Source organism: Bos taurus, chromosome 21, assembly GCF_002263795.3.
Source record: "Bos taurus isolate L1 Dominette 01449 registration number 42190680 breed Hereford chromosome 21, ARS-UCD2.0, whole genome shotgun sequence".
Taxonomy (NCBI): Eukaryota; Metazoa; Chordata; class Mammalia; order Artiodactyla; family Bovidae; genus Bos; species Bos taurus.
Window position 1 is genome coordinate 45,808,154 of NC_037348.1, and position 18,271 is coordinate 45,826,424.

At 36.0% G+C, this 18,271-nt stretch overlaps 1 protein-coding gene and 1 long non-coding RNA gene across 7 annotated transcripts in view; one reads left to right on the top strand and one right to left on the bottom strand.

The window, feature by feature from the left end:
• The window catches only part of RALGAPA1 (Ral GTPase activating protein catalytic subunit alpha 1), a 211,099-nt gene that overhangs the window by 32,476 nt on the left and 160,352 nt on the right, over nt 1-18,271 (bottom strand). For all 6 annotated transcript variants that reach the window (XM_005222080.5, XM_059879341.1, XM_059879343.1 and 3 more), the window contains one exon: nt 15,345-15,500. In XM_005222080.5, coding sequence (XP_005222137.1) covers nt 15,345-15,500 — 156 coding nt within the window. The remainder of the gene's footprint in view (nt 1-15,344; nt 15,501-18,271) is intronic.
• LOC101907132 (uncharacterized) overlaps nt 1,293-18,271 on the top strand; it is a 33,768-nt gene continuing 16,789 nt past the window's right edge. Inside the window, exon 1 of the long non-coding RNA XR_003031514.2 lies at nt 1,293-3,054. This is a non-coding gene — a long non-coding RNA (uncharacterized lncRNA). The remainder of the gene's footprint in view (nt 3,055-18,271) is intronic.

The following is an 18,271-nucleotide window of genomic DNA, read 5'->3' on the forward strand; positions in this document are numbered from 1 at the left end:
GCAGATATTTGTGGCATCAGATCAGATCAGATCAGATCAGTCGCTCAGTCGTGTCTGACTCTTTGCAACCCCATGAATCTCAGCACGCCAGGCCTCCCTGTCCATCACCAACTCCCGGAGTTCACCGAGACTCACGTCCATTGAGTCAGTGATGCCATCCAGCCATCTCATCCTCTGTCGTCCCCTTCTCCTCCTGCCCTCAATCCCTCCCAGCATCAGAGTCTTTTCCAATGAGTCAACTCTTCACATGAGGTGGCCAAAGTACTGGAGCTTCAGCTTTAGCATCATTCCTTCCAAAGAAATCCCAGGGCTGATCTCCTTCAGAATGGACTGGTTGGATCTCCTTGCAGTCCAAGGGACTCTCAAGAGTCTTCTCCAACACCACAGTTCAAAAGCATCAATTCTTCGGCACTCAGCCTTCTTCACAGTCCAACTCTCACATCCATACATGACCACAGGAAAAACCATAGCCTTGACTAGACGAACCTTTGTTGGCAAAGTAATGTCTCTGCTTTTGAATATGCTATCTAGGTTGGTCATAACCTTCCTTCCAAGGAGTAAGCGTCTTTTAATTTCATGGCTGCAGTCACCATCTGTAGTGATTTTGGAGCCCAGAAAAATAAAAGTCTGACACTGTTTCCCCATCTATTTCCCATGAAGTGGTGGGACCGGATGCCATGATCTTCATCTTCTGAATGTTGAGCTTTAAGCCAACTTTTTCACTCTCTACTTTCATTTTCATCAAGAGGCTTTTGAGTTCCTCTTCACTTGTGGCATAGAACCATGCATGTAACAAAGTCATTCAGAACATATTGAATCATTTTAACGAAAATCTTCAAGTACATTCCTTATCATTTATATCCAAATGCTAAAAAAGTAATTATTTTATGCTGTTATGTTGAGGCATGTTTTTATATCTTTGTCTTTAAAAACCTGTTATATAAAATTAACTAAATTACTAATTATTATATAATAATTAAACAAATGGAGAAATTGCTAATCACTACCATGTATCTTGGGAGTTTTTAGACTACTGAATATAAGGATTTTGAGTGGTTAACAGTTAATGGAAATTTCCAAAGTGTGTTTGACATTTGACATAAATATTTTATATAGTATTTTATATTTTAAATTATTTTATCCATACCTTATCTTATAAGGATTTAAAGGATTGTGTGTTATGTACTGGTTTCTCTCTGGGCTTCCCAGGTGGCATAGTGGTAAAAAATCTGCCCGCCAAAGCAGGAGACACAGGAGACTTGGGTTCGATCCCTGGAGGAGGAAATGGCAACCCATTCCAGTATTCTTGCCAGGAAAATCCCATGGACAGAGGAGCTTGTCCGTGGGGTCACAAAGAATCAGACATGACTTTAGTGACTGAACATGCGTGTAATTATGTATACTGAGAAAGTTTTTCTATATACTGAAAACTCACAAAGGAATTCCTACCTCCGTATTTTTGTACCCAGATGCCAATCACTTCTGAAATAGAGTATAAGAATTCTATATATGGGATAGGTCTGTTAAAATGACTGACAAGCAAAATACTCTTCCAAATTCACTTTGACTGCTATTGAAGTCATTTTGGAATTCAAGGTATATAACATAAGCTGCAGATTATCATTATCAATTTATGAAGACAAAATGGTTAACTTTACCAACATTCATTTTCCTGGATTATTATCTCAGTTTATTGATATTTCTACTACATTTTGGTGTGTGGAATAGAACAATATCACATGTGGAATGTGCTCAGTCACTCAGTTGTGTCCCACTCTTTGCGACCCATGGACTCCTCTATCCGTGGAATTTTCCAGGCAAGGATACTGGAGTGGGTTGCCATTTCCTGCTCCAGGGGATCTTCCAGACGGAGGGATCAAACCCGAGTTTCTTATGTTTACTGTACTGGCAGGCAGACTCTTTACCACTAGTGCCACCTGTGGAAGAGAATACAGTATCTACATATGCTCTACTACAACCAGAGGCTACTTCCTTTGTTCTGTACACTCAATTATTCTCTGCATTTTTACAACACTGGCTTAAATGGAAGCTGTAGTCAATTCAAACCCTTAAGACTTTTTCTTAGAAACTTTAAGTAGGTACAACTGACTATAAGAACTACAGCTCTTAATAAATTTTATCTTACCAGGTTCTGATTATCTTTAAACCTATCAGGGTCTTTTGTTAGCATGATTCTTCAACATGTTGGCTCTGACTTTTCTAGATTTGGGTTATCTTTAAAATCAAAATTTTGTGTCTTTATTTAGATTTTGGATAAAAATGTCAAAAGGGACAGATCTGGGTAGGAGCCTTATAGCAAGTCATTACAGATGTCCTTCTTAGTTAAATGAATATCCAACAGTTACTAAATGTTTTCTATTCTAAGTGCTCTGTGATAATTTAATGTTCACAACAACGATATAAGGTAAGTATAACTATTATTAACCTTATTTTTATAGGTGAGGAATTGAAGCTTAAAAAGACAAAGTTATATAACTAGTGTGGCAGAGCCAGGATTGAAACCCAAGCAGGTTAGTTTCAGAAACCACACTTTAACCACCTCTATACATTGCCTCTGATTAAATAATTAATTTATGTCTCTAGATATAATTATACAATCGGTCATGAATATACTTATTGAACTATTATTAAGACCACATTTCTTCAACCTGTCCACAACAAACGACTTAGTTAAATGCTTTATACTGTCTATTGCCTTCCCTGATGTAGTAATCCTATTAAAACAAATTAAGTTACTTTGATGTGATTTGTTATGGTGAACTCATGCTAGCTCCTAGTGATCACTACTTCATTACCTAAGTGCTCACAAACCATCTGTTTAATAATCCTATTTTGCCAGGCATTGACATGAAGCTCATGAATGTTAGTAATTTTTGTACTTGGTGGCCTGTTCCATGTCCTTTATGAAAATCAGATGTTTGCCTATCAACAACAGTGTTTCTCATTTTCCAGGATTATCAGGAGAGATTCCAGAGTTAATTCTAGATTTCCTCAATGAAAATCATTCATTTGATGCTGGAGACTAAAATTCAGGTAATGTAACTGTATCATCTCTTTTACAAAATCAATGTATCCCCCGATGTCCCTATTTCTATTAAAAGCACCTAACAACTAATTTGGAGAAGGCAATGGCACCCCACTCCGGTACTCTTGCCTGGAAAATCCCATGGACGGAGGAGCCTGGTAGGCTGCAGTCCATGGGGTCGCTAAGAGTCAGACACGACTGAGAGACTTCACTTTCACTTTTCACTTTCATGCATTGGAGAAGGAAATGGCAACCCACTCCAGTGTTCTTGCCTGGAGAATCCCAGGGACGGGGGAGCTTGGTGGGCTGCCGTCTATAGGGTCATCAGAGTCGGACACGACTGAAGTGACATAGCAGCAGCAACAACTAATTATGATTACTTAGAGTCAAAACCCTAAAGTCTTCAATTTCCGTCTTCCTTATAGTATCTCTGGGCTTCTCTGGCGGCTCAGATGGTAAAGAACTGGCCTGCAATGCGGGAAACCTGGGTTCAATCCCTGTGTCGGGAAGATCCCTTGGAGAAGGGAATGGCAACCAACTCCAGTATTCTCACCTGGAGAATCCCATGAATAGAGGAGCTTGGCAGGCTACAGTCCATGGGGTCACAAAGGGTCCGACACAACTGAGCAACTGCACTTATAGTATCTCTAACAAGCTCATAAAAAAATTTAAAAAGTATTATCCATTTTTGTACTTTCCTTCCTAATGCCTCTACTGTTGCTCTACATAAGATATAGTCATCCTAACAGCTGGACTAGTTCTTGAGTTCTTAAAAGGCCTTCCCTCTCTCTTTCCTATCTACCTTCTTTCAAACATTGGCAAATATTGAGAGCCAAATGCACTGTGAAAATGTTAAGTCGCTCAGTAGTGTCCCACTCTTTGTGACCCCATGGACTGTAGCCCACCAGATTCTCCTGTCCATGGAATTCTCCAGGCAAGAATACTGGAGAGGGAAGCCACTCCCTTCTCCAGGGACTGAACTTGGGTCTCCTACATTGGCAGGCAGATTCTTCACTGTCTGAGCCACCAGGGAAGTACTGTACCAGTTACTGGAGATACAATGGTGAGATACAGATGTGTTTTCTTTTCTCACAAAGCTTTAAGTCCAGTGGAGTGAAAGTAAAAAACTATTCAATTAATGAGTAATTAACAGCATAGGCAATGATATAAATATACTTCTCTGAATGCAAATAACAAAGACAACTGAACTATAATGGCATTTGAAGAATGCATAGAAGATAATTAAGTTAAGGCAGTTACTTCAGGGGATTAGTGGTAGATGTGTAGAAATTGAAACTGAGTTAGTACTCACTGTCCCAAGCCCTTCATTCTTTGCCCCTCATCCTCATATGTAGCAAAACATAGACTATCATATACTCTTCAACCATGTGAAAAAATATACTCTCATACATTTTCATAACTCACTTGCTGTCTGGATCATTCATTCCTAGTAATTAGGAAAAGCTTCTTGAAGGAATAGGAAGAGCATCTAGTATTACAATACTTCAGCAGAGTGGACACTTGATAAATATGCTATTAAAAAGATACACCATAGTACTTAGCAATTTTTTTTTTCTATTATTACATAGTGTACAGCATAAAAATAAAATCACCTGCACTGATGGCTTTACAACTTCCCTGGTGGCTCAGATGGTAAAGGGTCTGCCTACAATGTGGGAGACCAGGGTTCAATCCCTGGGTTGGGAAGATCCCCTGGAGAAGGAAATGGCAACCCACTCCAGTATTCTTGCCTGGAAAATCCCATGGACAGAGGAGCCTTGTTGGCTACTGTCCATGGGGTGGCAAAGAGTTGGACATGACTGAGTGACTTCACTTCATGGCTTTACTTAAATACACCATTTAGATGGTGATAAGTGCTTAAAAATATAAAATAGGATAATGTGGTAGTGTTACTGGGTAGAGAGGGCTTCCTTAGCTCAGATGGTCTGGAAAGATCTCTCTGAGGAACTGTCATGTGAGTCTGAGAATAGAACAATGCAGATGAGAAAGCGTGTGTGTGTGTGTGTGTGTGTGTGTGTGTGTGTGTGTGTGTGTGTGTGTGTGACTGTGTATGTGCGTGTGTTAGTTGCTGTGTGTGTGTAAGTTGCTCAGTCGTGCCCAACTCTTTTCCACTCCATGGACTGCAGGTCACCGGGCTCCTTTGTCCACGAAATTCTCCAGGCATGTATACTGGAGTGGGCTGCCATTCCCTCCTCTGGGGAGAAAGCCTGATGAGGTGGCAAAAGAGCATTTCAAATGGAAAGAAACAGTAAGTGAAAAGCCCAAGTTGGGAATGAGCTTGATGTGACGGCAGGTTAGAATGATAGCCAGTGAGGCCAGGTTCAGGTAAATGAAAAGGAAAGTGACAAGAGATGAGATTGAAGAAGTAGACAGGCAAATAGCCACATCTTGTAGGGCATGGAAGGCCGTGGTAAGCAATCAGTTTAATCTATGTGCAATGAGAAGCCACTGCTATACCATCCAAATTAAACCAGCCACAGTGATAAGATAAATTTACTCTGAACCATTTATATTTCCTGGTTTCTCTATCTTCGATTCTTATCAGGAGTGTATTTATAGAAACTGGGTTAAAGGTGTTAGTCATTCAGTTGTGTCCAACTCTTTGCGACCCTGTGGACTGTAGCCTGCCAGGCTCCTCTGTCCATGGAATTTTCCAGACAAGAATACTGGAGTGGGCTGCATTTCCTTCTCCAGGGGGGATATTCCCAACCCAGGGATGGAACCTGCATTTCCTGCACTGCAGGCAGATTCTTTACCACTGAACCACCTGGGGTTAAAGGTAGAGTTTATTATATTAAAATTATTTTATATAATGTGACTAAATTTGGGACTAAAATGATGTATATAATTCCACAGAATTATTAACTATTACATTAACTACACTTTTACTAACACAAAGAAAAAATTTTTATTATTCCTTCAATTTGTTTGTCATTTTCCAGACTATACTAGAATATAGTTCCTTGGAAAATGAAGTATCTTAATTCTATTTCTAGATAAAATTCAGAAAAATGGATTTAAAGTTAAAATCAGACCAAGCAGTTCTATAAAGCTCATTTACTTGCGAAACTACTGTGACCGAATGTCAAAACAGAAAACAAACGGCTGTCCAAGACACTAACAGTGTTTCAGAGGGAACTGACTTAAATAAAGTGCTTCTTTCCTCTCTTTTGGGGGGTCCAGGAAATGAAAGATAGGCTAGAGAGTCCAACTAAGTAGGTTACAATTATCTCAACTTGATCTTCATCAAATTCCTAAAAGGGTGATTCAGCTACCTATGAAGCAGAGTATCAGCAAGTGGCTAGAACAAGGAGACAGAGGAAATGAGACAAGCTCCTGTGAACACTTTATACCAATGCTTGCAGCACTTTTGATTTTTAGGGGTGAATAAACTCAGTTAAGTGGAAATTATTTTTAACCATTTTCCGTCAATCTTCCTCAGGTAGAGATAATTTACAGAACAGAAGGTTGGACTGGAGTTACATCAAGATTCTTAATATGGTGGTGTAATATTTCTGAGAGAGACTACTTTGTAGACTGAATGCTTGGTTAATTTGTTAAAAAAAAAAAAAAGTATAGTCCATGTTGTAAAAATTCTGTTGCTATCATTTTGATCCTTGAAAAAGCCTTTCTTGACAAGAAATAAACAGCTACACTTATTTACCTCTATTTAACAAAGATATTTACCTCTAATTCTAAGAACATAAAATGCTTAAAAATAATTTACAGAACTACCACATGATAGTTTAAATAATAAGTAAAAACTAAAATTAGTTTCTATAAAAAAAATATAAATGATTTTCTCCTATCAAGTTTAAAACAAAGAACCAGAGTCATAAATAATTCTACCTCGCCAGAGGCACAGCTATTTCTTTATACTGACTGTCGAGTATCTAATTTAATTAGAGGTATTAAACTCCATGCTGAGGTCAACAAGCCTTACTTCCTTCAATATTACACTTCAACCAGTGCTCATTAATGTGTCTACTGAATGGATTAACACACCTAAAGATATATGTACAAAGGAAAGGGGGACAACCTAATGATATCCAATTGTTCATTTGTAATAGGACACATGTTCTAGGCCTCAACTTATTACCACTAATGTGGAATTTATTAAATTCAGGAGAAAAAATACCAATACAGAAAGCGATTTTTTTATTAAGGAGAACTGGTATAAGACAACTAGTTTCTATGATGAAGTTTAAGCATTTAACCTTTTATTAAAAAGAAATTGATACTATAATAGAGCTAAAATATAAGCTTGTTACTTAGAAAAATCTTATATACTAGGACTCTGAAGAGCACTGAGCAGAGAAAATAAGTAAAAAGAAACTCATATAGAGAGCAATAAATATAAAGCTTTCTTGATATCTATGAAAAGAACATCTAGAATAATTTATACTGAATTATGAAATGGGGTAAATTTTTCCTCTCTACTGAATTAAGTGAAATATTGCATCAATTTAGTCCCACCTTGATAGAGAAGATTTTAAGATTACTTAAATTACTACTGGAGAAAATAAGAGAACTATACCTTCCAAAATGATATCACTTTATTACATACTGTTTATAATTTTGACAGGTTTTGTTTTTATATGGTGTTTTGTTTTTATATGTGAAAGAAGTGATATTTTGAAGATTTTTCACTACAACAAACAAACTCCTAAAATGCTTTAGGTTAAAAAAGTCTATCTAGCCAGGATAATTTTCTTCAATAAAACAGGTACAGTTACTTTAGCAACTAACATAACAGCATGCTTGCATTATAAATTTTAAAATGATAATTATGTGCTTACATTTTTTTTTCTACCTACCTACCTATTTATATATTTATCCTGGCTGCACCACAAAACATGTGAGATCTTAGTTCCCTGACCAGGAATTGAACCTGTGCCCCTGCTTTGGAAGTGCAGAGTCTTAACCACCGGACCACTATGGAAGTCCCCTGTATTTTTAAAAGTTACAATACTTCTTACATTTCAGTATTAAACAACTGGGAAATTATGCCATGTATCTGCCTGCATTCTTTTTTTAATAATTTGGAAAAAAAAAAAAACACCCACTAAGTAATTAGAAAAAAATACCTGTCCTATTCCACTTGGTAAATTGTTAAAATATACAATTTTACATTTATAATTAATTAACTTAAAAGAAGAGAAAAACTAAAATTTTTGTCTAGGGTGTTGTGTCAGCAAAATCGTGGACCAAGGAATTGTTTCTTTAGAGACACTGAAAAAACACAATCTTATATACAGAAAACCCTGATTCTACAATAAAATCTGTTAGAACTAATATGAATTCAACAAATACAAAATTAACACACAAAAGTCAGCTGCATTTTTAACAACAGAAGAGGAAATTGTAAAAACAATTCAATTTCTAACACATTAAAAGAATAAAACATTAGCATAAATTTGAGGAGGAGAAAGATGTTGACAACTACAAAATATTGCTGAAAAAACATCAAAGACTACATAAAAAAATGGAAACATTTCCCATATTCATGGATTGAAAGGCTTAATATTATTAAAATGACTACTGCTGCTGCTGCTAAGTCGCTTCAGTCGTGTCCGACTCTGTGCGACCCCATAGATGGCAGCCCACCAGGCTCCCCCGTCCCTGGGATTCTCCAGGCAAGAACACTGGAGTGGGTTGCCATTTCCTTCTCCAATGCATGAAAGGACTACTAAAGTGATCCAAAGAGTCAGTGCAATCTACTGAAATCCCAACAAGGTTTTTCACAGATATAGAAAAACCAATCTTAAAATTCATATAGAATCTCAGGTGACTATGAATAATAAAAACAATCTTGAAAAAGAGGAATGAAGTTGTAGAATTCATATTACTTGAATTCAAAACTCACTACAAAGCTGCAGTAATTAAAGCATTTAATTAAAGCAAAAGGACATTCAGACCAATGGAATAGAATAGGGAGTTCAGAAGTAAAAGTTTTACACAGATGACCAATTGATTTTTGACAAGGGTGCCAAGACCACTCACTAAAGGAATGCGTATCTTTTCAACAAACATTAGTGCAACAAATGAATAGCCACATGTAGAGGAATGAAGTCAGACTTTTACCTCATACTCTACACAAAAAAATAACTAAAAATGGATCCAAAACATAAACATAAAAGCAAAAATTAAAATACTCTTAGAAGAAAACACATGGGAAAATATTCACGAATTGGATTTGGCAATGAATTCCTCGATTCAGAAGCAACAAAAGAGAACATAGATAAACTGAACTCCATCAAAATAAAACTTCTGTGCATCAAAGGACACTATTAAGAGAGTGAAAAGACAACCCACAAAATGGGAGAAAGTATTTGCTAGCTATATATCTGATAAGACAGTAACATCTAGAATAGATAAAGAACTCCAATAACATAACCAGAAAATACAAGCAACCTAATTTAAAAAATGGGTGGAAGAGCTGAATGGACATTTCTCCAAAGAAGATATACATGTGGCCAATAAGCACACAAAAAGATGCACATCATTATTCAAAAGGGAAATGAAAGTCAAAGCCACAGACAGTATAACACTCTGCACCTATGAGGATAGCTGATAACAAGTAATGGCAAGGATGTAGAAAAACTGGAACTTTTGTGCATTGGCCAGTGGAAATGTTAAATGCCACAGTCAGTTTGGAAAACAGCTGGAAAGCCTCAGAAAGCCAAACATATACTTTCCATGTTACCCAGCAATTCCACTCGTTAGTCCATACACCTAAAAGAACGGAAAATAGGAATTCAAACAAATACCTGCATGACAATGTTCACTGCAGCATTATTCACAATAGCTAAAAAGTGGGAACAACCCAGTATCTATCAATAGATATATGGACAAACAAAATGCATTTACATATCATGGGATACTATTCAGTCATAAAAAGGATGAAATTCTGACATGCTTCAACATCAATGAAGCTTGAAAACATTATGCTAAATGAAATCAGACACAAAAGGACAAATACTATGATTCCAACTTATGTAAGATATCTAGAAGTGGAAAATTAAAAGAGAAAGAAAGTAAATTAGAGCTTACTAGGGGCTGGGTGTAGGTGGTAATGAAGAATTATTGTTAATGGATATAGAGTTCTGTTTGGGAGGATAAAGTTCTGAGATTTCCAGTTTCCAGCCTGGCAAGTAAGGAAAACAGAAGTTATCACTCTGTCCTAGCAACAAGTAAAAAGCTGAACAACTGAAAAATCAACTACAGTACTCTTCTTAGATCAGAGAAGTGAGGTCATAGGGAAAACTGCTGTCCCAAAATTGGATAGGCAAATATGATGAATAATAATTTAACAGAGCAGAAAGCTCTGCAGGAACCAGTGCCAGAGCAGGAAAACCTGAGTTGTTGTTGACAAACTGCTGGAGACTCAGTGTAAATTAGAGTGACAGAAAGAACATCAGAACCAGAGTAAGATATGGCAGGGATATGGGAATTACAACTATGATTAATATGCTAAGGGCACTAATGGAAAAAATAAACAACATGTAAGAACAGACAGATAATGTAAGCAGAGAGATGGACATTCTCAGAAAGAAAAAAAAGATGATAGAGATAAAAAAGAACAATGTAAGTAAAATGAGGAAAGCCTGTGATGGGCTCATTAGTAAACTGGACAAGGCTGAAGAAAGAATCTCTGAGCTTCAGGATATAACAACAGAAATTTCTGAAACTGAAAAGCAAAGAGAAAAAAAAAACCCTGGAAAAAACCTCCCAATATCCAAGAACTGTGAGACAACCACAAAAAGTGTAACATTTATGTATAGGAGGAGAGAAACAGAAGCAGTAAGATTGAGAATTGCCCCAAATTAATGTTAGACACCAAATAACAGATCCAGGAAGCTCAGAGAACACTAAGCAGGATAAAAGGCCCCCAAACTACATCTAAGCATATCACATTCAAACCTCAGAAAATTACAGATGAAAAAGCCTTGGGAGAAGCCAGAAGGGGGAAAAACATTTTATCTATGGAGAAGCAAAGATTAAAAATTACATCTGACTTCTCCTAAGAAATGAAAGGAGGAAGAAAGTAGGGTAAAATATTTAAAGGGCTGAGACAAAAAACTACTAATCTAGAATTCTATACCCTGTGAAATTATCCTTTACTAGTAAAGGAGAATAAAGACATTCTCAGACAACAGAAACTGAGGGAATTTGTTGCCAGCAGACCTGCCTTATAAGAAATACCTTTTCAGAGAGAAGGGAAATGATATACGATAGAAATTTGGATTTGCATACAGAAAGGAAAAGCATCAAAGAATCAATAACTGAAGGCAAAATAAAAACTTATTTTTCTCATTCTTAATTGATCTAACACATAATAGGTTAAGGTAATAAATGGTAACAATGTATTTGATAATGTATGCTTATGTATATAAGAGCTTCCCTGGTGGCTCAGACAGTAAAGGATCTGCCTGCAATGCAGGGGTCCTGGGTTCGATCCCTGGGTCAGGAAGATCCCCTGGCAAAGGGAATGGCAACCCACTTCAGTATTCTTGCCTGGAGAATTGCATGGACAGAGGAGCAGCGGGCTACAGTCCATGGGGTTGCAAAGAGTAGGACACAACTGAGTGCCTAACATGCTAATCTATATACATGGTTAAGTAAAAGTAAAATAAATGATATTGCAATGACACAAGGGATAGGAGGGAAAAACTGGGCATATAGGTACTTTTAGTGAAGCACCTTGTGTTATTTGAAAGAGAACTTAGTTATAAATGAATAGTACAAACTCTAGGGCAAGAACTGGAAAACAATTTTTAAAAAAAGCACAAACGATATGCGAATAAAAGAGAAAATGGAATCGTAAAATGCTGTTATAACCACAAATGGCAGGAAAAATGTAAAATACAAAACCAAAGAACAAGAGTAACAAACAGAAAATAATAACAAATATGGTAAATATTAGTCCAATTATATTAATAATCACTTTAAATGTCAATGATTCAAATACATAGAGACTGTCAGAGTGGATAAAAAAGAAAAAAAAAAAAAGCCCTAACTATATGTTGTCTACAAGAAATCAACTTTAAATATAGAGACACATACAGATTCAAAGTAAACAGATGTAGAAAGATATACCATGATACCACCAATAAGAAAGCAGGATATACTAATTTCAGAGACAGCACACTTCAGAGTAAGGAAGATAACCCAGGATAAAGGGGGGCATAACCTAATGATAAAGAGGTCACTATTCCAAGAAGACATAATCAATCCTAAGGTGTATGTACCTGAAAACAGGGTGTCAAAATATGTGAGGCAAAAACTGACAGCACTGCAAGGAAAACAGAAGAACCCACTATTATAGTTGGAGACTGTAATACCCCTCTCAGAAAACGAGAGACCTAGCAGGCAGAAAATTGGTAAGGATACAGTTGAACTTAACAGCTTCATCAATCAAGTGAATATAATTGACATTTATAGACTATTTCATTCAACAATAGCAGATTACACATTCTTCCCAGACTCGCACACAACATTCACCAGATAGACTATACGTGGGCCATAAAACACACCTTAACAAATTAAAAAAAAAATAGAAATCATATGATGTCTGCTCTTAGACCACAATGGAATTAAACTAGAAATCAATAACAAAAAGATAGCTGGTAAAGCCCCAAATGCTTGGAAATTAAACAGCACAGTTCTAAGTAACACATAGGTCAAAAAATATTTTTAAATAAATGGAGAAATTCTGGAAATGAATGTTTGTAATGGCTGTACCACACTGTAAATGTATTTTATGACAAAGAACTGTACGTATTAAAATGATTAAAATGGTAAATTTTGTTTTATATACATACTTTACCACAATAAAAAATTTCAATGCATATAAATAAAACAAACTATTAGTATTTAAGGTTTAATCCCTCAATATACTCTAATATATCCAATACTTAAAAATTTCACCATTTAGGGTATAATTTTAGTTAGAACTCAACCATTTAACTATTCTAAAATGGTATTAACACATTTCCAAAATTACTTTTGCTATAATGGATTGTTAAACATCCATTTCAGATTCTTCTTAAATAATTAAGGAAGACCTTTGTGACTGTTGTGAAGGAAATAAGAAATCTTAATTTAAAACATTTCTACAAAGGTTGCAAAAATACAACTTAAAGTACCTTATAACCATCAGGTTTAACATACTGAAGTAAAAATATCCTACATAAGTTTCTTTAAAAAATTTTCAACAAAGAATGATATACTTTGTTCTGCTCTTATGTTTGCAATTGAAGATACTATTAATTTTAGACTCTGCTCTGGGGTTTAAAAGTTGTATCCACGGTTCTGTGAAAATGAGGATCACTGACAAGTTCTTAATGATTACAATAATTTATCTTTTTGCACTATACCCATCAGATCAGATCAGATCAGTTGCTCAGTCGTGTCCGACTCTTTGCGACCCCATGAATTGCAGCACGCCAGGCCTCCTTGTCCATCACCAACTCCCGGAGTTCACTCAGACTCACGTCCATTGAGTCAGTGATGCCATCCAGCCATCTCATCCTCTGTCGTCCCCTTCTCCTCCTGCCCCCAATCCCTCCCAGCATCAGAGTCTTTTCCAATGAGTCAACTCTTCACATGAGGTGGCCAAAGTACTGGAGCTTCAGCTTTAGCATCATTCCTTCCAAAGAAATCCCAGGGCTGATCTCCTTCAGAATGGACTAGTTGGATCTCCTTGCAGTCCAAGGGACTCTCAAGAGTCTTCTCCAACACCACAGTTCAAAAGCATCAATTCTTCGGCACTCAGCCTTCTTCACAGTCCAACTCTCACATCCATACATGACCACAGGAAAAACCATAGCCTTGACTAGACGAACCTTTGTTGGCAAAGTAATGTCTCTGCTTTTGAATATGCTATCTAGGTTGGTCATAACTTTCCTTCCAAGGAGTAAGCGTCTTTTAATTTCATGGCTGCAGTCACCATCTGTAGTGATTTTGGAGCCCAGAAAAGTAAAGTCTGACACTGTTTCCACTGTTTCCCCATCTATTTCCCATGAAGTGGTGGGACCGGATGCTATGGCTTATTTTCATACAGATTTAAAATGAGAAGATGGAAGAAAGTGCTTAACTGAAGTTTTACGCCAACCCAAATCTTTACCATTTTCTTGTCAGTATTTATGTCTCATTCTGTATAACTAAAAACTATATGCTAAGATATTCTATAGAAAATCTGTGACTAAATATACTTACCTTCCTACACATCAATTACCTATACCTTTACTATTCATTCCAATCTAATTAGCATTCATATATTAGTTATTCTAAACATTACCCATTTAGTAGGTAATTTCCAACAGTACTCTAAAATGTAAACAAAAAACATCAAGGGTATTAATTCAATTTTATAAAGTATTTAAGAGGAATTCTGAAGTTCCTTTTCAAAACAGTATAAGTATGAAACTGTTTTCATAGGTTTTAATGAACTGTTACGAGCTCTGATATTAAGTAACATTAAGAGTATTGAGTAAAATGATCTGCTATATTAAGCAGGTTACATTCAGCAGTGGTTTTGAATAAACTGAGGTATAGGAAAAAAAGAAGATAAAAGAAATGGTGGACAAGGTTTCACTTGAAAATTATGTTTCTCACTAAAAACACCAAACATGGACTGAGCACACACAACTTTATTCCAGGATATGTCTGTGGTCACTAAAATGATTTTTGAATGCTGGCATCAGCTACAGCAAAATGGTGGTGTAGGTTTTAAAAGACATGGGCCATTAAAACCATTTCACTATACCTCCCATAAATTCTAAGGCAGTAAAATCTATTTTAATGAATTAAGACTTATTTTATCTGCTATATTAATTTTAGTTAAAATTTATTATAAAGCATATTTTATTTTTATTTTTTTTAAATTTTATTTTATTTTTAAACTTTACAATATTGCACATTTTAAATGCTTTATAATAATTTACATTTTCATTTTTTTCCCTTTCCCTTAATCAATATAAATGTTATACCCATCTCTGTGTGGGGACGTGAATTATAATTTCACCAATCTGAACATATACAGTAGTTTTTCAATTTGTCAAATGCCAATTTTCTTGAAGGCAAATGCTTTTTTAAGACTATAACCTTCAATCATATCATTAAGGAAAACAGTTTACTCTGCAACAATACTGTTCCTCAAGACAGTACTAGGTGAAGAACAGACTACTCAGAAATAGCTCTTAATCAATTAGATTACTTGCTTACATATTTTTCTAAGATTCTAACTCTGAGCACTTTTTTCCTTAGCACTTACTTTTTTGGTCAAAGAGTCATCAGAATCCGAAGGCATTCTTGTTGACACGTGAAATATTACTTCAACTGTAGAGGTAGCAAAATATGGTGTGGTCAATCCAGTGCTTTTATTTTTTTGTAGTCCTCCCATGAAACCACAATGGTTTGTAAGATTTACCTAGAAGCAATGAAAAGACACAAAATGTTTATTAACAAAACCAAACTAAACTCACTACGGAAAAAGACTCAAATCTCTCACTTTGCAAAAATATGGGGAATGAAGTCTTTTGCATACTACCAACCATGGCTTGTCCCAGAATTATTAGTTAGAGCTATTCTATACACTGGTAGATCTTCTTAAGTATCTGAGGATCTCTAATTAGCAGGAACTAATTAGCAAAGGAATCAACTGCTGAGCACTATGCATCTTTTGTTAGGCTGCTAGGTGTTAAACTGTAAAGTCTGTGGGGGAGGCACCGAGGGCAGAGAGGAAAAACCAAGTGGCAAAAATCAAGACTGGAAATGATCTGGGGAAAAGTTAAAAAAAAAAACCCAGTAATGTCATCTGATTAAGTAATTAGTTTGGTGTGACATATTTATTCATCAAAACTAGTTTCTTAATTATTAGTACCTATCATAGCCCAGGACAAAAATACAAAAACGCACACTTCAAATGCATTTAAAAAAAACTTCAAATTAATCTTTGCAAAGACTTTTAAATCTCTTTTTCCCAATTATAAGTATGATATATTTAATATCAGGGTCATTTCACTGGATGATATCCCCTGGACTTGTTCAACACACAGACCAGTAACTTGTGCTCATTGTAAAAAACCAAAGAAATATTGTAAAGAAAAAAACTAAAACTTAAACACTGCTTGTATCTCTCCATTCAGAGAAACAAGCTATGTATACGCTTGTAAAAAACAAAATATAAGTTAAGTGCAAAGCAAAGACTTACAAAAGCAAATTTCTGCATATTTGAACTGAACATGTCTCTACTAGCAGTATATCCTATTAATGGCTGAATGTATAAATAACAAGTTAGCTGTCATGCTATTACCATAAGATTTCCTCATTTATAATGTCTTAAATTTATTTTTAACTAAGTAATACATTCATACAATTAAAAGTTCAAAAGACTTATCACCCAGCAATCCCACTGCTGGGCATACACACTGAGGAAACCAGAAGGGAAAGAGACACGTGTACCCCAATGTTCATCACAGCACTGTTTTTAATAGCCAGGACATGGAAGCAACCTAGATGTCCATCAGCAGATGAATGGATAAGAAAGCTGTGGTACATATACACAATGGAGTATTACTCAGCCATTAAAAAGAATACATTTGAATCAGTTCTAATGAGGTGGATGAAACTGGAGCCTATTATACAGAGTGAAGTAAGCCAGAAAGAAAAACACCGATACAGTATGCTAACGATATATATGGAATTTAGAAAGATGGTAATGATAACCCTGTATGCGAGACAGCAAGAGAGACACAGATGTATAGAACAGTCTGTTGGACTCTGTGGGAGAGGGAGAGGGTGGGATGATTTGGGAGAATGGCATTGAAACATGTATAATATCATATAAGAAACGAATCGCCAGTCAAGGTTCGATGCAGGATACAGGATGCTTGGGGCTGGTGCACTGGGATGACCCAGAGGGATGGTACGGGGAGGGAGGTGGGAGAGGGGGTCAGGATGGGGAACACATGTACACCTGTGGCGGATTCATGTGGATGTATGGCAAAACCAATACAATATTGTAAAGTAATTAGCCTCCAATTAAAATAAATAAATTTTAAAAAAAAGTTTAAAAGATACATCAGTATTTTTTCTTCTTCCGTATTTCTCATCTCTAGCTACTCAGTTTCACTCTAACAAATCAATTTCTTAAGTATGCTTCCAAAAATGTTCTCTATATACAATTAAATTTTAAAAGTATGTATGTGCGTGTGCACACACACACAACATAGATATACAATGTTCTGCAACTTACTTTAATGCACTTAAAACTTCTTGAAAAATACTCCTTATTAGTAAGTAAAGAGACTCCTCATCCTTTTGTTTTTATGACTTCACAGAAGTCCTTTTTCTTGATATACAATAATTTAGTGCCCTACTTGAAGGATATTTAGACTTTCCCAATCTTTTGCTATTACAGTCAATGCTGCAATGGATAACACTGAACACATATCATGCTGCATTTGTGAAAGCAGATCTGTAGGACAGTCAAAAGTGGAAATGTAAGTCAAAGGACATGTGCATTTCTGATTTTGAAACCAACTAGCAAATTGGTCTCTGTAGACTGTACCAACAGTTGCATAAGTGTTTCTCTCATATGCTCTCAAATATATTATCAAACTGTATGACCTCTGCTGATAGGTTAAAAAATGATATTTTGAGTGTACCTTTTGTTGCTTTCTTTTAGAAAGTTATTTACTTTCAAGTCAATTTTCTGAGTACATAAAGGAGAAAGTCTTAAGTTTAGCACTCCTTGCTATACAACAGTTCTGTAACATGTGCAGATCTCTAATTTTTAATTAAATGTTTTATCTGGAGATTAATTATAGATTCTACAAAGTTCTAAGAAATAATAGAAAGATATACCCTTTGCTGAGATTCCCCCAATGCAGAACCATATTATAACCAGGATACTGATACTCATATGATTGAGACAACATTTTCATCACCACAAGGATTCCCCGTGTTGCCCTGTTACACAACCCACACCCACTTCCCCCCTACCCCACCTCCTTCTTAATGCCTGGCAATCACTAACTTGTTCTTTACTACTAGAACTGTCATTTCAAGAATCGTATGTAAGTGGATTATGTGGCACGTAACTTTTCCAAGTGTTTGGAGAGTTTCCCATTATTTCTGTTAATGATTTCAAGTTTGAGCCTACTGTAGTTGGAGAACACACTGTGTGATTTCAACACC